The sequence below is a fragment of the Prinia subflava genome, chromosome 15 (assembly GCF_021018805.1).
Source record: "Prinia subflava isolate CZ2003 ecotype Zambia chromosome 15, Cam_Psub_1.2, whole genome shotgun sequence".
Lineage (NCBI taxonomy): Eukaryota > Metazoa > Chordata > Aves > Passeriformes > Cisticolidae > Prinia > Prinia subflava.
Genome location: NC_086261.1, coordinates 12,853,534 through 12,875,808, shown reverse-complemented (window position 1 = coordinate 12,875,808; position 22,275 = coordinate 12,853,534). Strand labels below are relative to the sequence as shown.

General features: G+C 39.7%; 1 protein-coding gene across 1 annotated transcript in view; it reads left to right on the top strand.

The window, feature by feature from the left end:
- PRTG (protogenin) overlaps positions 1-22,275 on the top strand; it is a 78,372-nt gene that overhangs the window by 32,064 nt on the left and 24,033 nt on the right. The window contains 6 exon segments of the mRNA XM_063412583.1: positions 462-620; positions 1,194-1,353; positions 1,951-2,198; positions 6,110-6,274; positions 7,310-7,615; positions 8,485-8,673. Of these exon segments, the coding sequence (XP_063268653.1) occupies positions 462-620; positions 1,194-1,353; positions 1,951-2,198; positions 6,110-6,274; positions 7,310-7,615; positions 8,485-8,673 (1,227 nt within the window).

The following is a 22,275-nucleotide window of genomic DNA, read 5'->3' as shown; positions in this document are numbered from 1 at the left end:
CTGGCTGATTCAATGGCTCTTACAGATAAGCAAATAGGAAAAAAGTTCACATAATAGTCATAGAGCATTTGCTGTGAAAATAGGAGAAAATACATGGTAATCAAATGTACTAGTTTCATCTGCAGCATAGTTCAAGAGATGGTGGATCACTGTTTGTAAAGATGGGGGTGGTGGTAGTGATGAACTGAATCATAGTGCGGAGGGGAGGCTAACTTCTAGCTGAGATGGTGAATTCCATATATAAACCATGTGAGAAGTGGTGAGGCCCAACCATCTGAATGGTCAGGTAGTTAGTAAAGAGCAAAGTAAATGCAAAATGGAAACCTCTGAAAGCTCAGCTGTGATTTTCTTTGCAGTTTTTGACTTTTATACTCTAATCTAAGCCATTACTGCGTAGATGACCCAATTTAGGTAAGTTATTTTGATGAACAGCCTTGTAACCTGCTTCTGTGTTCCCTCAGACCATAAGTCCATCGATGTCTTCAACACCCGTGTCCTGGGGAACGGGAACCTGATGATCTCTGATGTGAAGGTGCAGCATGCAGGGGTCTACGTCTGCCGGGCCACCATTCCCGGCACGCGCAACTTCACCGTGGCAATGGCAACTCTCACTGTGCTGGGTGAGCCCGCTCCCATTTCCAGTGTGCTCGAGCACCTTCTGTCCGTCCTTTTGAGCTCTGCTCTGGGCTGGGCTCACATTTCACCTCAAACGTGGTGTGCCAAGGGCTGCAGGGAGACTGCAGAGATTGAACAGATCACAGAACTGTGGCTGCCTTCTTCTGTCTGTTGACTTAGATGAGAAGTGTCAGATACTCAAGATTGGTGTTGTGAACTAGCATTTGGAGATACCCAGGTGCAATGTTTGCTCTGGGAACACAGGCTTTCAACACAGAAAAGGACCCTTTGACCAAGTAGAAATATGTAACTTGTATCTATGAGAGAACAGTATGTCATAGTCTGGAGTTTGATTGGTTTGTATTCATAAATGCATGAACAAAAATACTACCTGTGCAGATAGTGTATCTTGAAACAAATGTGTTTTGTTTGTAAGTAATGTGCTTTCTGCTTGTGTGTATGTGTGTTTGAGGAGAGAGGATTTATTTAGAAAACTAAGTATTACTGTTATGACTGTCCTTTGCCTTTGTAGGGGCTTGATTTTTTAACTATTCTTTCCTCTTGTTACTTGTCTGTAGCTCCACCTTCATTTGTGGAATGGCCAGAAAGCTTAACAAGGCCTAGAGCTGGTACTGCTCGTTTTGCTTGTCAAGCAGAAGGAAATCCTGCCCCCAAAATTTCATGGTTAAAAAATGGAAGGAGAATACACTCTAATGGTAGAATAAAAATGTACAACAGGTAAGACAGTGATTGCTGTAGGAGTGCTGTGCTAGTGATGAGCTACCAAAAGATGGCATTACAGTAGCTAGCTGTAGACAATCAAGATGGAACTCAAGTCAACCCAAAATGGGACATTAAATGTAGTGATGGATACACCTTAATCAATACCTAAAATCAGTAAAACTTACATGCTAAGTGCCTTGCCTGGCAGGGAGCGTGGGCAGGGCTGAACTGAAGAGTTTCCTCACAGTTATTTTAGATTTACAGAGTAGCAGAATCTTGCTACTACGTCTGGTGAGTGAGCAGTTTATACTAAAGGTTGGCTAAGGAATAACATGCTTAAGGGTCTGCTTTCTGCAGGGAGGGAATAGATGTGCAGTTTTATTGTCACTGGCTTTGCAGGCACAAACAGAAGCATGGCAGGTTTTGCAGAATGCCTCAGGGTGCTAAATTTCACTGCTGAGCATCTATTCTAATGGAAGAATTTGTGGCATGTAAGTCAATTATACTAAACTTAGGAAGCAGAGGCAAACATAACTGTTGTTTCATTATGCTGAGCTAAATTTATCCAAGATGTGAGCTTCTTTTTCACCTTTTTGTTCCTTTTGGATGCAGTAAACTGGTGATTAACCAGATCATTCCTGAAGACGATGCCATCTACCAGTGCATGGCTGAGAACAGCCAGGGCTCCATCCTCTCCAGGGCCAGGCTCACTGTGGTTATGTCAGAAGACAGGCCCAGTGCACCTTACAACGTCCACGCTGAAACCATGTCGAGCTCAGCAATCCTGCTGGCCTGGGAGAGGCCCCTGTATAACTCAGACAAAGTGATTGCATACTCTGTGCATTACATGAAAGCAGAAGGTAAGCAGTTTTATTTAAATGCCAGCTAATGACTTGAATGTGACGAGAGCTTGAATGTCCTTGCACAGACCGTCAGATTTGAAGGGTTCGTATTCAGGGCCCTGTCAGGGCATTCCAGCACATAAATGCAAACTGTAATCAACAGGCAAGCTTGGGCAAAAATGCTTTTCCCACGTCATCTCATCTGTGGGACTGAGGGTTCTTCCAGTTTACCTGTGTCTGATGGCTCTAGTGAGCAGATTTGGAAGTTAGGAGAGGACTTTAGAACCTCCACAGTGCTCACTGGATTTCCCTCTGTCCTCAGCAGGAATTTCTGCCTATTCTCTTCTCTGTGTGCATGGCAGGGAAGAACAGAGCATGCAGCAGAGTCCTGGAGGCTTACAGAGTTGAACTTCTCACCACAGACTGCTCTTTTGTCTAGATCCCCAAATTCTTGTGAATTTACTGGCTTTCATATATTTCGGAGTAGAATAGTTGATACTTTGTCTTCACTACCTTCTCTTAAAAGGAATATTGACCAAATGGTAAAATCGACTCTTTTTTCACCCCTTGATCTCCTGTAATGAGAGAAGTCTATTCAAATGCTGAACGGCCATGAGTGGCTTATCGCAGTCTCTGAAATGAAATATAAGTTCCTGTACAGAATAGAATGAATAGCTGGAATAAAAATGAGTAACTAGACATTTTAAAACCCCTCAGTTTTATGTAATTGCTTTGAGTAAAGGTAAAGAGTTAAGGTGGTAGGAAACAGCCATTTTTTAAAGCAGGAGATGATGGCTTAATGACTTGAAAAATTGTTAGGTGCATGGCTCCAAGTAAGCTGCATTGCAGCCCTCTTTTCTTGGAGTGATTTCTGTTTCCATCTCTATTCAGTAAGTGGTTTATTCAAGAACTGCACTGCAGATGCTCAGCTCTGTGTGGAATACCAGGCTGCCATCTGCTAAGCAGAGGACAGGAAGGACAGCTTAATTACTCTAATACTGATGCAGGAATAGCCACATTTGCTTTTGCAAGTGGGATATTTCAGGACACAGGAGAATTTTGTCTGAAGGAAGGAAGGAAGGAAGGAAAGAGTTCTAAAAGATAATGAGAACAAGAGGTGTGGGAAATTACCCCCTACTCTTTCAGTCACTGAGGTATTGTGCTCGCAATCCCCTCTTACAGCTAATATGAATAAAGTCACACTGGATAAGTTATCTGGATAATTGTAGAGAGCAGAGACCAGATAACTTCAAAGAAAACTGGGAAAGTGTGTTAGGGAAGTTTGTATTTGAGCAGGAAATAATCTTGCACAGTAGTGAAAGGAGCTGTTTTCTGGAATATGATTTTTGCAAAATCATTTTGCAGTCCCTGCCTTATTTGCTTGCTTATCCAAAGGTTATATTTTATGAAATGAGATTATAACTTGTCTTGTTTTAAAAAACAAAATAAACTTCAAACAAAAGCAAGCAGCCAAAGAGAAACCTCTGATTTATTTGAACACACTTTCTCAAATACCCATTTTTTTAATCTTTCCTGACTGTCTTGAGGTATTTAGTTTATTTAATATAACACTGTTGTGCATCCTTTCACGTTAGTGAAACAATCCGCACAAGGAGAGTGGAGAGGGCTGTGTAAAGAGGAGTAATTACAGTGATGGGATTCAAAATGTTGGTGATCTGCACGTGTTTTTAATTTTGTAACATTGTTGCATAGTATCAGAAATTTGCATCAGAACTAAAACCTCACTTTTGTTGTATTTTATAGAAATATGTTGAGCTTCAAGGGCTAGTGGCCTGCACTTCTGTATAATAGCTTTCTAAGTGATAGTGATAGCCTGTCAACCTTTCTGAGGATCTTGCTCTCATGTCAGAGCCATTATTGAAAGTCTAGAAAATGCCTTTGTGAAAAATTATCACATCAACCTAATGTAAATTTAGAAACAATTACATTTAAGGAAATGCAAATTAAATATTAAGGAAAATCTTTAGATGAGATTCACACTGTACCAGGTCATACGGGTTCTAACATAGACTGTTGACATTGTCAGCATCTTATTTACTCTCCAAGAATTCTAGATAATTGTATATTAATGTAAATATTATATATGAATGTATTGCTTTTATTATTTCTTTCAGCTTGTCTTTCCCAATTCCACTCTCACACCCTATTTCTGATTCTAATGAAGGTTAAAAATTATCTCAGATACATCTGACTTGATTAGGTTTTATCTTTGCTTGAAGCTTCTTACAAACATAAACATATAAACAAAAAAATTATGGACATATTGCTCTCTTGTTTTAGTTAGGAACCTCTTTTGCAAGTGTGAGTAAAGAACATAGTATTGCCAAAGGAAAACAGTGCTTGCCAAGTCTCCTAAGTTGTACTGATGTTTGCAACTCCCTAAACTTTAAACAGACAGCAAAGCTGGATAATGCATGAATTGTATGCAGTTTTGAAGAGGGTTTTTTTGTAGATATCACAATGTGGTAGGTGCTTTGAATACAAAAGATACCATCACTTATTGTTACATTTCACAACTCACGTATTCCGGTGTTTCACTGTAAAAACAAGTTCAGGTTCTCTTCCCTATATAAAAAAAAGTTAATGTTTTAATCAAGCTAGTTGAAAAAACTAACAGGTGTGGGTTTTGTGTGTTTGTTTTTTGTTTCTTTTAGCAGAATATTTTACATTCAAATTGGGGTCATAGTAGCAAGGAGAATAAGGGTCTGATGAGCATGCATGTTGGAGTGTGTTAATTCCTTGTTAGTGATTTAGAAAAGGCACAAAGGGAACACTGATTGTGGTGGAAGGCAAGCCTTGTTCTCTATTATGGCTGTTTCATTAGGGCCTCTGCATGAGGCCTAGCAATCCATTCAATGAGAGAACAAGTCCTTTTAATTTGAGCTCAAGGATCTTGTTTAGCAGGTCAGAAATCGTGCCTTGCAATTCCTAATTAACAAGCCATTAACTAGTCTGTTGTGAGATGCTCGTAATCTTGTCTAATTAAAATGCTATCAAGTTAATTCATAAATGTGGGAAAACTTAATGGTGGAATTTGCCTTTCGTTTTGTTTATAAATTCAGTTGTGAAGAGGAGGAGCTGGCTCTTACAGAGTTTTGATTAAGTTGACATGCACTTGGTGTGAATTGTTCCTTAACACAGCAGCTTTCACCACACTTGGTCCACTTTATAGCCTTCCTCTATAGGAATAAAGCCCAACAAAGACAAGGACTGCTGCATGCATTGCTATGCATATTTTAGTGTGAATTGCTGACAATTTTTTCCCTTTTTTTTTTTTTTTTTCCCTTTTCTGACAACTTGCTAAGGAGCCAAACATTTTTGAAGATTATTCTGGTCTGTTCTTATTGGCCTTTCTCCAAATTAAAATAAAAAACGTGTCAATCAAATGTAATAGAAGTTGCAGGGCTAAAATGAGATCCTTTTGCTGAATAAATTCTTTTTGTTTTTTTCTTTTGGGGGGCATGAGGGTGTTTGTTTTGTTTTTGATGGAGTGGAGCCCTCACATTCCTCACAGTCTGCTATAGAAAGACTCTGTAAATAGGTTTTGAAAAAAAAGCCCTGACTCTAAACAAATAGATTTAGAAGCCGGGTATGAATGATAAGGCTATTAGAGCTTGCCCCTTGTGTTACTGTACATTGGGCACGGTTTGTTGTGACTAATGCTAAATAGGGTTTAGAGTTGCATTCAGCATCCCTTATTGAGGAAAATCCTGCAACACCACAACCTGTACTACAGCAAGACACAGTTTCTCCTGTGCATAAAAGAGCTTTTGCTTAATAGGGTTGAAAAAATAGAGGTAGGCTGGGGAAGAACATGAAATTAACTTTGTATGATCTTAAAGCCAAGATACTGTGATGTTCGAGGGTTTTCAGGAACTTTTGTTTGTCCAACCCTTGTTTTATACCAGGTTTAAATAATGAAGAGTACCAAGTGGTCATTGGAAACGATACAACCCATTACATTATTGATGACTTGGAGCCAGCCAGCAACTACACCTTCTATATTGTAGCTTACATGCCCTTGGGAGCCAGCCAGATGTCAGATCATGTGACTCAGCACACCCTGGAAGATGGTAAGAAATTATTTTGGTGAACATTTTTATCTGCACTGAGTCAAACTGTGCAGTCCAGTGGTAAGAGTTCTTGAGGGTCTTGAATTTCTGTTGGCACCAGTGAGACTTCTGCATACCACAGTACAAGACAGCAGCTCATGAAAGGAATGAGAATAAAATAACATTCTGACAGAGCAACAGTGTGTATTACACAGTCCGTTTCTGTGTTCAGAGAAGTTCCACAAAGTCTTGTCAGTAACTATTCTAGATATTTAAGAACTCCTTTCATGGTGAGAATTTGACAGTAGCCTAGGATTTAGTCTCTATAATTCTCTCTTGGTCATCTGAAATGTGGATCTATCTGCACACCTACCACAATTTTTGCAAATTTTGTAGGAAAATTTGAAATACTAATTTGTTGTACAGAAAAAAATTAACCTATTGTTTTGTTTGGGGGTTTTTGTGTCTATGTGCCTTTTTTAGTAGAATCAGAATTTTGTAAAAGACCCTGCTGACTTATTTCTGTGCAGTGATTTAATTAATCTGAACATCATGGCAACAACAAACTGTTTAGTATAGATCATTACATCTGATTAATAAATTCTGACAGGGTTAAGCTTTGGCAGCATGGAACATTGCCATTTCTAGTTGTCTGCCTGTCTCTTTGTCAGAACCCTCATTACACGGTAAGTGGAAGAAAACACGCACCAAGTGTTCAATGGTGCAGGTTGTTGTCTGGGCTCTCGGCTGGAGCTGCTGCATCTAACCCTGGCAGGCAGCGTGTCAGACCAGGCAGATGCTGATTGCCTTTGATTACTGCTGGCACTAATAAGAGAAGAAAGTGTTGAGGGCCTTACAGAAAAAAAATTGCTTAAGCTGTGGTGCGTGCAGGAAGTGAGAAGTGTGAGAAGTGTCAAATTATCCTTAAACAAGAATCTACAGAACTTGTCGGATTATTCAGTCCTACGTTACTGGTGTCTCTTTGTGGGCTGAGGTATCAGACAAGAATTTTCTGTCTTTTCCCTGAGCTCAAAAGCTTTGTCTTTGCCTTTTCAGTTCCCTTGAGAGCTCCTGAAATCAGTTTGACGAGCAGGAGTCCTACAGACATTCTCATATCTTGGCTGCCAATTCCTGCAAAGTACAGGAGAGGCCAGGTGGTCCTGTACCGCCTGTCGTTCCGCCTCAGCACAGAGACCAAAGTGCAGGTGCTGGAGCTCCCGGGCTCCTCAGATGAGCATCTCCTGGAGGGCCTCAGGCCCGACAGTGTCTATCTGGTTCGGATCACTGCTGCAACCAGGGTTGGCTGGGGAGAGGCGTCTCTGTGGACCTCGCACCGAACCCCCAAAGCTACAAGCGTGAAAGGTAATTCTTGACAGAGAGTGCACTGAGCAGCAATGGCTTCTGGGGTGGCTGGATTTTTAGATTTTCTTTTTATTTGAAATTATATAGAACAAAAGAAAATTATTCTAGAAGCTAAAACACCTGAGCAGCTCACAAATGTGAACTAGAGTTTTCTGTGCCATTTTGTTCAGTGTAAAATATATTTCTGCAAACTGGAACACTACACATTAGCTAATAATTGTACTGTGCTAATAAAGGATCTGAGTTGATGCACGTATATCTGTATTATAAAAAATGCATTTATCTTTTGAATATGCAAATTGACTTGATATGTGAAGTCTAATTTGTTATAATTGAGTTTTGGATTTTATTATTATTTAGTAACGTCACGCAGAAAAACATTCAATTTTGCCCAAATGGCTTGAAAACTGCAGATTTGAATTTTTAACTTTATTCCTTAGCTGTAGTCCACATCCTTCTGCTTTGGATTTAATTAAGTTTTGACTACTATAATTATTAACACTTGATGAAGTGTGATGGTATTGCTAATCATACTTGCTCTGACTTACTTTAAAACACAAAGTAACTTTGTAATTGTCTTTGGAATGTTTTCATTTTTGCTTAAAAAGGACTACCTCATAAATTTATTTATTAAGATGCAAAGTTAAAGGCTGTTTCTATCCTGTTGTATTCTAAATTAAGTTGTTAGATTTAGATATAGTGAGTCAGACATCATAAGAAATAAATAATTACATGAATACACTGATGAGTTAGAATCAAAGTCTGGAGTGATGTTTGGACAGAAGGACATGCAGATTTTTGCCTGGAAAATAGCTGTTTCTAGAATACAAGCCTGTTATATATATATATATCTATTTCTGTGACCCCAGCACCGAAGTCTCCCGAGCTGCGTTTGGAGCCCATGAACTGCACAACCATTACAGTGCAGTGGCAGCAGGACTCAGAGGACACTGCAGCTGTCCAGGGGTACAAACTCTACTACAAGGAAGAGGGGCAGCAGGAGAACGGACCCATTCTCTTGGATGCCAGTGACCTGGAATACACTGTCAGCGGTTTGGGTGAGTGTACAAAATATTTCTCAACTCTTTTGGAAGACAGTGACACATTAGAGGGCTACACTAGGCCTGTAAGGCAACAGAGTTAGGTTTGGCCACCTGTTTTCTCAGCAATAAGCTTTGCAGTCTTGAGTTAGGCTGCTGAGGGAATAATCCTCACATAAAATATGTGTTACATAACACCTAGATAACCAGATCTTGTAAATCATGTGTAAGTTGGAAGGACACCCAACTACTTATCACAAGATACAGAACTTAATTAATAAATATTGCTAGTAAATGACATGTCTCTTTAATATTTAGTTTAACATGCAGGTTTTTCAAATTTTTGGTGTTTATGTCTGATCTAGGAACAGTAAGACATAAATACAAAATACCAAAGGTTTTTCTCTATTTTTAGCCTATTTCAGTTCTACTTGTAGCCTTTGTCACAGGTATACTGCATGACAAGCACTGCTTGCTCAACATAGAAGCAAGTAGCTCTTGTGCATGTTATAATCCTGTTAATATTTTTAAAGAATACCAGTAAATATTTGCAGGACTGAGCACAAAGATGAGGGCACAGAGCTTGCTGAGTACCACTGGAGCCTTTGCACTGATCTCCTGACTCTTTCCTCCTGTAGCCCTTGCAGTGTGTGTTGGTACAGATGTGCTGGGATCATCCCCAGGTAGAAGGAACTTTGTTTACGTGCAGAGCTGAGAGTTTCTTTCACCAAAAGATGCAATCTGTCATATAATCAGCAAAAGTAATATAGGACTTGACACTTGCTGTTTGAAATGTGTTGAGATGGTTTACTTAGTGATATTGTGGAGAATTAATGTTGACTAAGTTATCAAAGTTGACCTGCAGTCTTAACTAGGTCAAATGCCTTCCTGACCATGCTCAAATATTCTCATCTGCTGCATACAGCTGAGATACAGTTTTAGGGGAGATTTGAGAGGAGTATTCTGGTCTGTTAACTGGACAACTGACCATCTGTGACCATTTCTAGCCAGAGCATCTGGCACGGGCTGACTGTTTAACAGAGCTGTAAGACAAAAGAGCACTTCTGAGAGCACAGAAAGGATGTGGGGCTTGTGTGTCCTAGGACAGAAATGCATAAATCTTTTTCTTAATATGCAATAAAAAGCTGTAATTTCAAACACGTGCAAACTTATTAACAATGTGATATGCATGATATGGATTTTCTCAGTATGCTAATGCTCCTCAGATGAAAATACTATTTTACAAGATTATATTAAAATGCATATTATCTGTGTGTTTTTGTTGGATTTTCTTTCCAGTAAGCACGTAGACAGATGTGAAAATGAACGAAAAGTGAGTTTGGAAATTACTTTCACGTGGTCACAGTTGATTGAATTGCAAGAAGGCGGAATTTGTGTGCTTGAGTTAACCATTCAGTCATGATGCATGTGATGTGTTGAGTGTTTATTCTTTATCATAATTCTCAGTATCTAAATATGGTGACCAAAACATTCCATATACTCTGACTGCTGTAATTTATATTTTCACATCTACATAATTTGTACTGCTATAGGCTAGTTTCACTGAAGTGTAGTGGTGGTGTTTTTTTTGTTTTGTTTTTGTGTTTTATAGCATTTACAGTAAAAGGCATTCATCACTACAGCTACAAAAGACTCAGCTGAGGAAAATTGATTAGGTCATGATTTTCCACTGCTAAGATGATTACTTACAGCTAGGGAAGTTCACAGAGACTTCTCATAGTGATAGTGCCTGACTACTGTGTCTGTCCTTTGCCAAACTGCCTGCTTGAAATACTTGTGCATGCCAAATGATTTCTTAGCAAACAGTACACAGCCTATCTTCTGCCTCTGGCAGCTGCACACGTGGCAATTATAGCAGGTAGCATTGTATGCAATATATAAATCCAAAAGACTGTAGCCACATGCACACATTAAAAAGGTGATTTGTTCATCTTTTTATTTCTTGTAAATAACTGAACTAATTTGGACCAGTACATTTATTTATTTATGCATTTAAAAATTAAAAATATTAATTGTTAGGAAGTGATCCTACCTGGTACAATTTGAGGTGAAACAAGGCAAGCCACCACACTGGGGTTTGTGACTATGGTAAACTGATTTTTCATGAACTGGACAGAGGCTTTGAGGAGTGATGTTCTGTCATCCACTTGCCTCTCCTGAGGACACTAAACTACTGATTTATTGACAAGAGTCTTTAAAATAAGTGTCTTCATTATGAGCTACAGGAATTAGAACACTGCAAGTGTGAAACTCGAAGGGGAAAGGTATGTGTTAAGATTTTGGTATAATATATATTGGGTTATATGGTCAAAAAGAAAGGTTGTTCCTAATTGGAAAGAATATGCTCACAGTCCTAGGTGCTTCCCAGTGGCAAAGAAGGAGCAGTTTCTCATGCATTTTCTGTTTGAATTTATAGGGCTTCCAAACTCTCCCTCTTGATGTCTTTGTCATGACCTATGGCTGCCCTACCATCCCCTGCTCTTTTGCATAGCTAAGGAACAGCAGATAGACTTCTAGTGACATTCAGAGCATGTCAGTCCATCTGTCCATGGACCTTTCTGCAGATGCTGGTACAAATGCCAGTTGTGCAAGATATGTGTGTTTAAAGAAGACATTTCACTCACCCTATGGCAATTAAAGTGCATGACAAAATGAGAGTTCATGGTTGTCTCTAATCAGAGAGAACATTAGCATTGTTATTACAAGCACTCTTGATTGCTTGGTTGTTGTCAGCTTTGATATAACTACTGTAAACGATTGCAAATGTCTACAGGACTCTTGATGGAAGAATAATTATGATAGATAAAGCAGAATCAGCAATCTAGTGGGAAATAGATTACAATGATTAAACATGGAATGTAGCAATATGAATATTATGCTGTATATTTTTAGTCTCTTATTGGTTCCTACCTTGTTTTCTGAGAAGTGACCTCTCTTTCTCCAGTGTAGGTCTACCCAGTTACTTCTGTGTGTTTTTAAACTGGATTATTTAGCATGATAGTCACCTCGTAAATAGAATTAAATGGTCTGATCGTTTATTCTCAAAATAAATATCCACAGTTTCACACAGACATTTGTTTGTGTTAAAGGTCTTTGCATTTATTTTTCAATAGCAGGCCATTTCCTAGTCCAGTGTAAAGTTCCATTATTACTTGAATTTGCCACAGGAGCAGACCCTTGGGTGCATACCATGCATTTTTGCCTCTGCTTTCAATTCTTCCATTGCTTCCTCCTGGTCTAGAAATTTTTCCCTCACAGAAAGTCTTCCACTGTGAGACTTGATAAGTTTGGTGGTCCAGGTAATGGTTCAGGATGTGTGTTCAGAAGTTGAAGTGAGTTCTGCTGGTGGAAGAGTTTGTTGGGGAACCTTCTCACTGTGCAGCCAGGAGAGGGATTGGCAAAACTTGAAAGTTAAAACAAAGGCAGTTTGGGAGGATAAAGTCAAATTCAACTTCTTGGTTAGCAAACTCAAGAAAGCGTGATCAACACTGATGCTGTGACACGACAAGTGTTTTTCAAGCTGCCTGGAAATCTTAATCTCTGAACTTCATTGTTCAGTTCTTATCATGCTGCTAATTAATTAAATGAATGCCTGGTGATGGGGGGTTGCAACATGTTCGTGTGCCTTTAGCCTCCAAGCCTTCTATACTCAGAGGGAGGGAGGAAACAGGAATTCCCTCTGCTAATTCACTCTTCCCTGGCTGCTGTGTGGGAGCTGCACCACCCTCGGTGCTGGCAGTTCCATGAGGCTCTCAGGAAGTTGCACTTGGTGACAAGGCAGATGTGGGGTCCCAGTAAATGCACCCACAACCCTGAGGCCAGGAGGCACTGGCAGAGATGTGCACAGTTCTGTAGGTGCTCTTTTGTTTTTGCTGCATGATGCTATCAGAGTAACATCTCTCACACAGACACCCTAGGGGATGGAAAAATGAGTCTGTTTGCTTTGGAGAAAATGCCCTGAGCACGGCAGCCCAGGTTCCTTGGCCTTTCCCATGGACAGGAGTGTCCTGTGCTGGGAGCACTGCTGGCTCCCAGGGGCTGGGGCTGCAGGGCCACTTGGCAGAAGCTGCCCAGTTCTGAATGGCCATGAAAGGGAGTGTTTTATAAAATAAACCATTAAACTAATAAATTGGTTGATGATTCCTGAGAGGTTTGGAGACACTGCAAGCTTTCTCTCTGGGAAAGTTTCTCCTGTGCTGATGGGGTCATCTAAACTGTTTAACATGAGGTGCATAATAACCCTGGTACTTCTCCTGCTATCTTGGTTTTACATTACCCGTTTGCCTTTTTCCTTGCCCCAATCTAGTACTTTTGGAAAAATTGTTAGATTCTGTCAGACTTGAGTATGATGTACTCCAAAAAGTTTGATCTTAATCAGAAAAGCTTCCCTGTCTGAAAGCTCTTCTATGTTCTGCCTCTTCCCAGTTACAGAGAGGAGAAATAAAGCAAAGTGCATTTCCCAGTGTTCCTTGACTTGGACAATTTTTCCAGGTGAAGAATTTGTCAGAGTCTGAATGACACAAAAGTACATTTTGTGACCCTGCATGGCACTCCCCTTTGGAAAGGGAGCTTCTGCTGCAGAGTTAGCCAGCTACCCACTACCCTTAGGATTCCCCCAGAGACTTGGCCTTCAGTTGTTTAATTTCCCTGGGATCTATTTATATTGTGTTACAGCCATGACTGTAGCTAAGCTTTAGTCCAGGCCAGCAAAGATGACAAGGTCATTCAACAGTCTATAGAAATTGAATAAGGGTGTGTAAGAAGAGTCAGTGCAAAGAATTCCTCCAATTAAGCTGCCTGATGCACATTACCTTGTAATGATTCTGTTAAAGTGCTTTAAAGTTTCATAAAGCAGTTGATAGGATGGTCAGATAGCACACAGCAGTTTCATTTGCACCATATTGGAAAGTACTGGAAAATGTAAGTTTTAAAAACTTAATGGCATCTCTGACAGTGTTGATGCTATCTTTCTTAAGAACTGCAAATGCTGAAGTATTGAGAAGGAGCGCTGTAAGTGCATTTCATGTGTTAATGTAGTTATTTCTGAAAGCTGGGACTATAATTTCAGTTTGATCCCATGTTTTGTTGGTGTCAAAATGTAGTTTCACATGCTTGTATCTGAAAGTTCAGGAATACTGAAAATTATGTATATGGGAATTGATATTTCTTTTTGTTTATAAGTTACTGTGGCAATTTAGCTTGGAATTCCCATACAAATTGAAGGAGCCAGGCATTCCTAGTTTAATGAAGTGAAGTGAAAGAAACACAGGTCTTTCTTGAGAAATACTCTTTTTTTTTTTTTTTTTTTTTTTCATTGTTAGGTCTTCTTAAATGGCATTAAAGAAAATAAAATTTAGTATAACAGATATACTTCTTTCTGCTTGAGGTATGTTGCATGAGATCAGACATCTACAGTTAATGAAATGCTGATTTGAACAAAAGACAGCTCTGTTAAAAAAATAATTGGAAATTGCTTCTGTTCTTAAAAAAGATCAACTAAAAGCTTGGTTTTCTTGCTTGGAAAACCAGATGATTGCACTGCCTGCTGTATATACTGTAGTCATTGTATTTACATTGTTACATAGTGGAAAGTGTGTAATAGCTCAGTAGGTGACCAGGACAAATATTACCATTTATTTCCACTGTTTACAGCTGGGTCAGTCTAGTGTTTACTCATGCTGATTACATCCTTAAACTAAACCTCTTATCTGTCAATTCTCCTGATTGTGTGTAACAGCCTTGCTACTACTACTTATCAGCTAAAACATAAGGGATTTACTGAGGGGGGGAGGAATCAGTCAAATTGCACAGGAATAAAACCAAAAGCCCTAGAAGTAAACTGGTATGTTTAAAACCAGCTAACTGTGACCCCTTTCTCTTTCCCAGCCATGGCAGATGATGTGTGTTTGTAGTTAACAAACCCAGGCTCTGCCATGACAGTGCTTGTGTGGCACGTCAATAAACAAGAGACACACATTCCTCGCTCCATAATCATGAAAGACAGACCTGTCACCACTCCAAATGAGTCTGTCTTCCAAATGCAGACATGGCATATCTGCATATCATTTTTTCTGTGGGGTTTTTTTTTTTTTTCCTTTCAGGTTTTGAAAGTTAGATTATAGATTAGAAGAGAGAATGGAGGGAGCTTTATTACCCTGTAACTTTTTTACCTGTAAGATATCAAAGCAAATGCTGCTTCAGTAAGCTTTTACCTCTTTTATATAAGGAACCACATTGCATTTTACAGGCTGTAAATGTAAACTGAGCTCAGACTGGATTTTGTGTTTTGTTGTGATTTACAAACTGCCGCATCACGTTTTGTTTCCAGTCTATGTCAGTGCTAGTAATTTCTCTAGGTCTGTTTGTAGCAGAGAGCTCCCTTTAGGCTCAGATTTACCATCTGTGCTTGTGGAAGCCCAAGCTGGGTGGCAGAGGCAGGGAAGGCATCCAGTGTGTCCTGTGTGGCATTTCTGCTCGTGTACTGTACCCTGTGCAGCTGGGTTGCACTGGGGGAATATCAAGAGGCTGCACAGTGCAAATACTCTGACACGAGGTGACCAGAAACCCATCCCAGACTCGCCCACGAGGGTCATGCCTTCCTTATGGAAGAAAAGTACTACACTGCTCTGTTTGGGTGAAAAATGATTCACCAGGGCTGTAAATTGAATTCTTACTGGGCAAAACTGAAGCCAGTGTTGAACTGTGTGGCCCTTTGTTGGAGCCTGTTGGCCTGGCATCCATTACATCAACTGTGTCTTGGGGAAAGCTTTATTTAAGCACTCTTGCACACGACTGAGTGGGAATCCCAGATAAACATCAGCTTGTTCTGAGCAGATTTGCTGGGGAGCAGCCAGTGAGCTGTCAGCTGCTAATGCTGCATACCTTCTATGCAGTCCAAGTGACACATCTGTAAAAGACTGTAATGCCTTCTTCCTGAGTAGTTCTGCCATTATTTGTTTTGTGCAATATTGCAGATTTGTATCATTATTGCATATTTTCACTTTCATTTTTGTTGTTAAAAAAAGATTGCTTTGTCCTCTGTGTTTTCTGTCAGAATTTAAATTTACCTCTATTAAAGAAATTAGTTTTATGGGCTTTTTAAAATCACATCACAGTTACTTCTGCTCGTGTTTTTTGAAAGTAAATGTTACTTTCTAGTGGAAAGCCTTAATTAATTTTTAATGTATTTGCTAATTTTAAATTATAGTACCAAGCCTCTCTAGGTTACCAGTTTAGCCAGTAGTCAACTTCAGTGGGCAGTGAAATACTGATATTTGTAACATCTGCATTAGCAGCATAACTTGTTTTGGTGTTGATTAAAATATTATGTATGACAGACCTTATGAAGAAGAATCCCTGGGCTTTCTTTGAATTAACTGCAGAATCATGGAATGGCTATAAAACTCATGGAAATTTGTTAATTTGTCTGCATGATAAGCACTCAATCTTGGGTCAGAAAGATGCATTCTTGCTCTCTTAGTTGAGGTCTTTCATGAACAGGTAGATTGTGTTTTGGAAGGATTTTTATGTCTAGTATCTTTTTATGTAATCTTCTGGAACATGCTCTGGTCCAGTTTGAACTCAGTTATCTGGGAAAATAGTGGTGATATCCTCATTTAAACATGCCTTGACTTTTAATTTCCCAAGCTGGTGGCTCTTTAAAGGGGCAGGATGCTGCAAGGGACTAGATCCTCAGTGCAGAATAAAGATTGAGTGTACTGTACTTAAAAAAATCAAAGTCAAGAGTGCTAAGACAAGTTAAGCCCTGTTCTAAAGAGCTACTGTGAGCTGTCAGGATGAGGGAAGTGTCATTGTTTGGGACAAAGCCTCACAGCAATGTTAAAGGTAATAATGTAAAGATATAGGCTTTGCTAAGGGAACAGGAGAGTTTATGTTTCGTGGACCCACTCCAGCAGCATGGAGGGGTTTGCCTGTTTTTGAGGCTTCTGTCTCCCTATCAACTGGCCCCATAACTGAGTTGGATACATGTTTTTGTCAGGAGATCAAATCAGTTCTGTCATAACTCTAAGAACTGGAATCAAGGGTGCTTCAAAGTCTTCCAAGCAGGAGGAAGAGATTTTTTTGCACCCTGGCAAAATAACTTGCCAGCCTGTAGTGAAGCAAAATATGTTGTCTTCAGGGTATTTAAAGGTAAAACTTCTGATGGTGGGAAAACTTATTAGAATCTTGCAGGAAATGCTCTCTGCTGCTCTGTGTTCGTGGGACAGGAATTCCACCATTTAGAGCTAAACCTGTGTGGGAATTCAGCTGGGAGATGGTGCCATGTTGATTGAGTAACAGTCAGGATGCACACAAATAGTGTTGCATTGTTCATTGCTGGAGCTGAAGGTTAAAATTTGCTCCATCAAAGGACATATTGATCACTCCTTACAACAAGAAAGAAATAAATAACTTTAAATTAAGTACCTCCAAAATGTTTTTAAGTGTTACAATGAATATGTAATAAATATGTTTTGATAGCTGTAAAATAAAAGTGACCACAAAATAAAGACTTAATTTCTTGGAACTGGAAATTAAGTTAAATGTATACCCCCATTTAAAGCTAAAAATGAGCAAGCAGATGATGGCAGGAATGACCAGATAAGTGAAAAAGTTTCTTAAACAAAACAACAAAATAAACCAAACAAAAGAACTCCAGGAATCTGAACTACTATGTACATTCCTGCTGTACAACCGTTTTTAGATTTAAACAGAACTTTAAATATGGTGGGTGTGGTTTTTTTCCCCTCCTTTTTTTCCTGGAATGAGAGGATTTGTCTCTGGGAGACAGCATTATTTAATTTGCTATTTATTGGACTTCATTAGTAAAATACTTAAGTCCTGGATTGCAAAGAAACTGCTCCTTGGAGAAAGCTTAGAGAAAACTCCTGTTATGGGAAATTAAATCAACATTGTCCATTAATCATACTGCATGTCAACCCCCAGACCTCTCTTGATTGTTCTTGGTGAATGTGAGGAACCATTAGATGTGTGAGGTCCTTAAAGGTCTGACTAAGTCAAAGGGGAAGAGTTTAAAAAAATGCCACCATTAGCACATGAAAGAGACTTCAGAGTGGACAGAAGAAAACATTTGCTGTACAGGGCTAGTTACATTTCTTAATTTCTTTTCCTCTTTTTTATTTATTATTTTCTTCCATCGTTAAACAACAATCCAGATGTTGTGATCCAAATATTAATTTAATTCATCCTGATGCATGTTTTCATTAACTTTTTTTTTTTTTTTTTTTTGGTCATGTTACCCATTGTAGTTGTATGGGAAATGTAATAATAGGGGATCTTTGTGATTTCTGTGTTAGTGATAAGTAAATGCACTTCTAAAGCTAAGATGTTTTCTGGTAGCTTCCCTGCCTTAAGTAACACCTTGGTTTTATATTTGTCATGAAGGCATTGTTGCTAACAGAAGCATTATTTCAATTTTGCGGAAAGATGCAATTGTAAAAAAGTGTATGTTTGTTTTTTTTAGGCTTCCTGGAGTCACACTTCTGTGGCAAATTAAGGGGGGGGGATGCAGGAAGTGGGGGAAAAAACCAATCTTGTGTTGGAAGAAGCCCTTCTTGCTGTAAAATGTCTTTTCCAAACCTGGGATTTTAAGGTGGTGTTGTTGGGTTTTTGTTTGCGGTGGTTTTTTTGTTTGTTTGATCAGGGGTTTTTTTGCTTTTGTTTTGTTTTCTAATCTAGGAAAAAGATTTAGTTTAAATAAGATTTGCATTAAAATGTATTTTAACATTGATCCTCACTTTCACAGTGTTTTTTTATCTTTATCATAGCTGAATATTTTACTCCATTCAAGCTGGTTATCATTACAGACAAAACCACTTGTTACTGCAAGTGCTTGTAGAAGCCAGAACAGGGGATTCATTCTGATCCTCTTTGGTAGATCTGTGAGAGACTTGAGTTTTCTGCCTCTTGTGGCATCCAGTTGTGCGTGCTGGGGGTCTTTGTACAACTGACACTTCTGTATACTCAGACAATTGAGGAGTATAGAAAATCCTGTGTGCAAATACACCTCGAAAATGTGGAATCTTTTTAAGGTAGTTGAGCTGGAGCTGTTTTGGGGTGCTAGGTAGGATGGTGTATGTGGGACCAGAGAGGCTGGTGGGTAGATGTTGCAGTACTGTGCCTCGTGTCCATTTACCAACCTTCTCCCTTGTATGTTCAAGGTGCAGGGAGGGCTGTGCTCACAGCCTGCTGCCCAGCTCATGTGTGTGTCTGTATTTGCATCTGTATATAGACACTGTTGGGAGAAAAATAGGATGGCTTTTTGATCCTCCTTGTCTTAGTCTAGCCCAGCACTGCTCCATCACAAGCTTATCTCTTACTGTGTTAGAACTTTGTATCCATTGTTATTTTCATGATAATTGCTAATGGCCTTATTTTGGCCTTTTTTCTCTTTTCGTGTCTTGGCTGCCTTCTCACAGCTTCTCACCTGCCTTTATTTAATCTCTCATGGTTTCCCATCAGCCCTTGTTGCCTTGGTGACAATCACTTGCCTCGGAAATCTCCATCTGTAGAACTCCCTGCCAGTTTTCCGTGCTGGAAAACTTTTCTGAGGTGGCTTGGATGTGTGAAGTCTGTGTGTTATCCAGGCAGAGCAGACAGGCACACATGGGCTGTGTTTGGTATCACTGTCAAATAGGCAGTGATGTTCATCCTTCTTCAGAACTGACAGCCAGATCTTGCTTCCAGCCAACCCAACCCAACACCTGAAGAAAAGCACCAAAGCACAGCCAAGCTGTAGACAGAGAAGTGAACTGCTCGGTGTGATTCAGACTGCAGGCACGAGTCTGGGGTGCTCCAGCTGACGCAGCAGTGCCTCCACCTCCCTGTCCCTGTTGGAAGATCTGTCTCTCAAGGGTCCCACTGGAGGAGACTGCCAAGGGACCTCAGAGCCTGTGCTGTCCCTTGTGCCCCTGCGCAGGGCAGCTCAAACACTCTGCCTGGAGCATCCGCTGCAGGCAGTTATTCTTATTTCCACTTTTCTAAGAACACGTGTTCCCCTGTCTCTGCTAAGAATGCCTGCTGCGTTCTTCCAGCAGTTTCTAAGCGTTCCCATGGGTTTCACAGGTGACTCAGTGTTCACTGTCCCGTGTGGGGCACTGGGTGCCCGGAGCACAAGGAAGAGAAGGGCCATTGTCACGGACTGCTCAGGTACTGCTGGTTTAAGCTGAGCGTGGTGGTGACACCCCTGCAGTCAGTGGCACAACTGAGCTGTAAATAGCCAGCTTTGTGTTCAGTCTATTAGATAACAGCTCCCCCTTGAGGGAAATGTCTTTTGTTAATAAACTCATAACACAGCTCTGGGATCGGTGGAGTTTTTTGGATGGGTTTGAGGGTCACAGTTTCACCAGGCTGTATAAAACAAAGCGGACTCATGGTGGCCGTGCTGAGTCCTGACCAGCTGCCAGGGCTCCCTCTGCTGCCTTGGGATGTTGTTTAGCTCTCAGAATTCATCCAAGTGCAAGTCAGAGCACAATAAAGTAGCAAAACCTGGCACTTTTGGAAGAAAACCACCCCACATTCCTGGTGTACCTGTCTCTGTGAATTTGTGCTGCTCTCTCTGTGCTTGCACACTTCTGACACTTGTGTTGGGGCACAGGGACGTGGTGGGAGGTGGCAGAGGAAGGCAGTGGCAGGAGTGATGGCTGAAGGGTGAGGGGAGCAGGCTGGCTTCTTTCAGCAGCAGCACAGCTAATGCTGCTTTAAAATGCTCATCAAACTGCAGGCTCCACGGAGCATTTGTAAAACTGAATTGATGATGGGAAACCCTTTTAATTGTACAGAGGGAGACAGCTAGCTAAGAGTTAAGTAGCTGTGTGTTTATTTTACTTGAGCAATCAATCAGTCAGACTGCTTTCCACTTTCTAAGTGTTGTATAAACTTCATATGCAGAGGGATTACATCAAGATAATTTTCTTCTCCTTTTTTCAATCAAGATATTGATATAGTTTAAATTTAAATCTTGAATGCATTAGAAAAATTAACAAAAATAACTTTCATTATGAATTGTATCCCACTCTTTTGCTCTGTATCCTTTCAGTTTGTTAATACAATGTTTGACATGTGTTAAATGCTTGTTCTTCACAAAACTATTAAATAATACGGTATGTAAGGCAGAAGATTTAAATTATAACTTGTCTGTGGTTAAACAACTGGACAACAGTAGCATTGCTTCCTATGAAAAGCGACTTTGCTTATTACAAACAAAGTTAAACATTTTGAAGGAAAAATTTAAACCAGAACAAAGTCCCTTGTATATAATTATGGAAAATACATTACAGATATAAGAAACATTATTGAAGAAAAGGACACAATCATTAAAATTCTGCTGCAGTTTCTGCAGAGGTTTTTTTGTTTTCCATGTTGTTATTGTTATTCGGAGCATCCTTTAAAGTTCAATAGTTTTTGCTTGTAGTAAACACTATCTCTATTAAAACCATGTAATATTGTAGCCCATTTCCATGTGGGGAATGATACAGTTTTGTCTTTATGAAATACCACAAAGTATAAATGAATAGTAGAAGCTGTGTGGTCAGCCAGAAGTGCCAAAGATTTTAAAAAGTTTAAGGAAGCCTGAAATCCTTCAGGCTGCTCTTCTTGTTTACACACTCCTTTGTGTGGACATTAAGCATCTTTGCAGAAGGGTACTCAGTCCACAGTTCACTGGGTAAAGGATTTGAGCTCCTGAGAGTATTAGGTCCAAATTCAGATTGCACATGTTGACCTCTTTTACACCACCTGCAAGATTTGTCTGTGGTGCTTTCAATGGTTGGTGTTTCAGAAACTTGGTCTTAATTAAATAGTCTTCAAATAAACCATTAACATCTATTTAACTAAAAGCAACAATATCATTAACTTGCACAGCTGCTGCCACTAATATAGACTGACTAATCCTCCTGGTAAATTATCTTAGAAGAGCACAGCCTGGAAAGAGATGAACACAAGATGCCATTGAAATACTGTTTTGGGAGGAATCAGTGTGGAGATGAAAAGTTATTATAATTTTTACAGAGAAGCAGGTTGTCTTGGCCTTCTAGATGGGTATTTTCAGCAAATTTCAGCACACTGAAAGCACTCAAAAATGAGTGTAAGTATGTACTGTATCAAGCTTCATTGCCTGGTGACAAGCTGTCACTTACTGTGCTCTTTTAATAAATGTTCCTGTGCAAATTCATATCACAAAACTCATTATGAATAGCTCCTGCCAATGTGCCATTGGATATAACACTGGTGTATATTATAGCCAAGGATGTTGGAGGGTCCTGGATATTTCTATTTTCCTTACAAATGGAAATTTTCTTAAGGGCATGTTTTAGAAGTTTGGGATGTGCTGTATGAAAAGGTAGAGGCTAAAAATAACTGCTGCACCAAACCATTAGGGAGATGGTTCAGCATAATCTAGATGTAATTAAAATGAATACCCTTGCTAAATGTCAAAGATATGCAACCAGTCAGAGACACTGAAGGGAATGAGGCCTCTAAGAAGACAGGGAGGGTAAAGTAACAGACATGTTCATGTATGGGAAAGATCCTGCAATGCATTTCACAGCTGAGGAAACAGCCCTGTGTCCTTGTGCCATC